Source organism: Danio rerio, chromosome 23, assembly GCF_049306965.1.
Source record: "Danio rerio strain Tuebingen ecotype United States chromosome 23, GRCz12tu, whole genome shotgun sequence".
NCBI lineage: Eukaryota > Metazoa > Chordata > Actinopteri > Cypriniformes > Danionidae > Danio > Danio rerio.
Genome location: NC_133198.1, coordinates 48,975,829 through 48,980,000, shown reverse-complemented (window position 1 = coordinate 48,980,000; position 4,172 = coordinate 48,975,829). Strand labels below are relative to the sequence as shown.

Sequence of the window (4,172 nt, the reverse complement as noted above, 5' to 3'; positions counted from 1 at the left end):
AAACCCCGCATGGAGCTTCAGCTGCCCATCGAGACCCTCAATGGAGGAATAAACTCTGCCAAATCACCCGCACGCTCGCCTGGTACACACACACTGACTTTCCCTCTCACACTAACACAAACACCCTCACACTGACACACTTATACACACACTCACATACACAAATACTCCCAAATACACACACTGACACACAATAACCGCGTTGCAAAGTGAACTAATTGTCAGGGTAGGGGGTGGATGGAGAGGAGGCGAGGACCCAAATGCAGGAAATGAAGGATTCATTAAAAAATAAAACAAAACTCAAATCTCCCCATGTGGGGAAAAACACGACATTATACCACACACTCAACTAGACTTGATCTGGATCTTGGCATGACACACTACTTTAAACCACTGTTGTAGAACAGATACCAGCAGACCTCATACAACAGAGAAGGGAAACAATCAACAACGGACCAGCACAGAACAGAGCACACGAGAAGAATAAATAGGAAAGACAAACCATTAACAGACAGACGGACAGGTGAAAATAATAATTACAAACAGTAGAACAAGGTGTGTGGGACAAGACAATAGACGGGAGAGCGCATGACAGAGACAGGACAAGCCATGCGCTCACATAAAACAGGACAAGAACATGCAGCCAATGAGAGAACTCAGGAACCGCATGTTCATGACAACACTGAAGCACACGACAAAAGCACGTGACCACAATGTAAACACGGAGCCACGAGCTTTGACAACAGACGCAAGACACGAGCGCACGATAGAGAAGCACCCTACCGTGCGCTCACACATATGCAACGTGCATGCTTCATCTCAGCGTCAACCAAACCCGAAAGCAACTAGACGAAGACGCTGAGAATAAAGCAGCGCGATGCTGACAGAACAACACAAACACGAGTACAAAAGCACATCCACGAAGGCACACGCACACGGAGACACACACAATGACAGAAACAACTGCTCGACCCCAGAAAACTCGAGCCGAGCACAACAGGACAGGACTAGACATGACTAGTGTCCGGACTGTGCCACCAAAACAAGAATTTACATGACCAGAGTGGCAGAACCCTGACACTAATTATCTAAAACAGTTTTCCCAAGTGACAGTGTGCCAGACAGTCGGCAAAATAGTGTAAATAACAGCCATACATGTGTACACTGCAAAAAATGCTTTTCTTGCTTAGATTTTTTGTCTTGTTTCTAGTCTAAATATCTAAAATTTCTTATATCAAGAAGCAATTTTTAGAAAAGCAAAACATATTGCCTTGTTTTGAGAAATAATATGCCAATATTAAGTCAGTTTTTCCTTAAAACAAGCAAAATAATCTGCAAATGGGGTAAGCAAATTAATCTTGTTTCTTCTTTTGACATAAGATTATTTTGCTGACCCCATTGGCAGATTATTTTGCTTGTTTTAAGGAAAAACTGACTTAATATTGGCATATTATTTCTCAAAACAAGGCAATATGTTTTGCTTTTCTAAAAAATGCTTCTTGATTTAGGAATTTTTAGATATTTGGACTAGAAACAAGACAAAAAATCTAAGTAAGAAAAGCATTTATTGCAGTGTATAGTGTAGTGTATATAGTGTATATAGCTAGGAGTGTGTTGATCACTTGGAGATTCAGTGTAAAGCAGTGAGCAGTGTTTACAGGTCCGCAAAAAGAGTGCTGTGCAGTGGATTTTACCTAGAGTTTTGTAAAGTGTGTGTTACAAGCTGAGTGCAAAGCAGTGTTTGAGCTTTTAATTTTGCAAACTCAGTGAGCGGTTTTGCCATAAGAATGAATTGTTTTATAAATTGTGCTATGAGAATCTCGATTAGGGTTTAAGTATTAAAAAAAACGAAAGGAAACAATTGATAGATATTAATCACAAGCAGATTTTCTACTAGAGCTTTGCAATTAATTGAAAAAAGATGGCGATCTCGATTCGACCCCCTAGACCAGGGGGGGCCAATCCTGTTCCTGGAGATCTACCTTCCTGCTGATTTCAGGGGTCCGTTCTTCGTACGTGGATTACTCAGTTAGCTGGATTTGGATGTTGACGATTTGACATGATCCAGGATCGTTTCGTTCTTCAAAGCTGATCCGAGAGTTGTTGTCATAGCAACAGTTCTTCTAGCTCAAACCTGATCGGGAGCAGGTTCAATTCATATAAACAGGATTAGATCAGCTCAGTTCAAGCTAAGATAATACAGAAAGTATGCTCCGAATTCTGATATTTTCCTACAGTAATAGTTATATGCACTTGGGGAAATGGTACATATTTTTTTAACTAAATATATATATAAAGTTATAGTCATTAATAAAATAAATAAAGTTATACATATTAATAAAACGTTTGCAATCTGCACCCTCGAAATGAAAGTACAAAGACTGCCACCTGGTGGTGCAAAGAGAAAACTTATTGATATGAATTTTTAAGATCGCTTTAGTACAAATTGTGTATAATAGAAATGCAGAATATGTCACTTTTTTTTTTAAAGCAATAATACATTTCAGCAGACATGAACATGTTTTGATAATTAATATGCCGGTGATTTGATGCTTCACAAAAGTTGCAGACGCCTTTACCAATATGAAAATGCTTTTGTAAACATCCAGTTATTCTTTACACCGATTAAAAAACGGATACTATAATAAAGAAAATCTTTTCTAAATGTAGAACTAAATACACTGATTTGCATTGAAATACATGATGAATACTCTTGACACATGAAAGTGTAAAGCCTGCACAACAAATGTGGAAGGTTAAGGCAGCACACAAGATTTGGGCCAGATGAAAAACGTAGTATTTGGCCCAGATTTAAAAATTTGATAAGTGGGCCATGTGAGTTTGTCCAGTCTTGACCCACATTTAAAATACACTAAAATCATTTTTGAGTAAAGAAAAAAAATTCTACCAATCAGGTCACTTTGAGAAAAAGCGTGCCCATAGTGTGCCTAAAGCGCATCACTCCATGGGTTTATCAATTTCATTGCAATCGTGACACACCAACCTATCTGGCCCAGTTCAGGCCCAGTTATGAGTTATTAACTTGGCTGAGACTTGGCCCAGATATGGTCCGTGTTTGGCCCTTGTCTGGAAGCCAGATTTGGTCCAGTCATGTACCGTAATTCACTGCGGCATGTGGGCCAAGCAAAACCTGATTGTGTGGGCCAGAGCTGGGCCAGAGAAATTTTGCTATGTGGGACTCTATTTTCCACCATGATTCTCTCCTCTTTCTGCCGTTATCAGTCTCACACTATTGTTTTCCTCTTTCTGAAAGTCTTAATAACACCATCCACGAGTTTTTCTGCTATTATTTCAGCAAACAGGATTGTGAATGAATGATTTGTTGTGCTCCCCCATTCACTGCGCTCTGAGTTTACCAACTATGAGCACTTCTGCTACAGAGAAACACACACATGTGAATAAGGTCCATGCTCAAGAGTTATTAGCCCCTTCATTTGTGGAAAAAAGGCAACGTGGATTTTAAAGAGCATGTGTGTGTGTGTGTGTGTGTGTGTCTCTGTCTCTCAGCGCCGCTGGATCAGCCGTGTTGTCGCGCGCTCTACGACTTCGAGCCGGAGAACGAGGGCGAGCTCGGCTTCAAAGAGGGCGACATCATCACTCTGACCAATCAGATCGACGACAACTGGTACGAGGGCATGATCCACGGCCAATCAGGATTCTTCCCTATTAACTACGTGGACATCCTGGTGCCTCTGCCTCACTAGGCCCCGCCCACCCCCCTGCTGTTGCCTAGCAACCCAACAGCCGCCTTTATCGTGCATCTGTGCTACAGCTTCACTTCCTGTTCCTGTCGATCAGTGACTCGGAGGATGATGATGATGATGGTGAAGATTATAGACTTTACAGAGTCACGTCTGAGTGGAGAAACAGTGCTCTGTGTGTGTGTGTGTGTGTGTGTGTGTGTGTGTGTGTGTGTGTGTGTGTGTGCTGCAGACAGTGAGGTTCTTTCTCAGTGATTCAGTGTTGTTTTCTAGATCAAATATCTGGTCTTAAATCAAGAGAGATTTACTGGAGAAGCAGAACGACTGAGGATTGATCTAGAAAAACGTCCACATCCTGCAATTCAGACTTTTCTACCAGAATTTAGAGCTTGTCTTGTAAATCCCGATTTTTCTGAGCTCACATCCCATAATTGCAAATTTTTCCCATAA

The 4,172-nt window shown here is 41.1% G+C and overlaps 1 protein-coding gene across 1 annotated transcript in view; it reads left to right on the top strand.

The window, feature by feature from the left end:
- Positions 1-3,940, top strand: part of sh3gl2b (SH3 domain containing GRB2 like 2b, endophilin A1) — a 21,657-nt gene extending 17,717 nt beyond the window's left edge. Inside the window, 2 exon segments of the mRNA NM_001353977.1 lie at positions 1-82; positions 3,529-3,940. The exon segment at positions 1-82 is cut by the window's left edge and continues 43 nt beyond it. Of these exon segments, the coding sequence (NP_001340906.1) occupies positions 1-82; positions 3,529-3,725 (279 nt within the window). The 3' untranslated portion in view covers positions 3,726-3,940.
- The last annotated feature ends 232 nt before the right edge of the window (positions 3,941-4,172 follow it).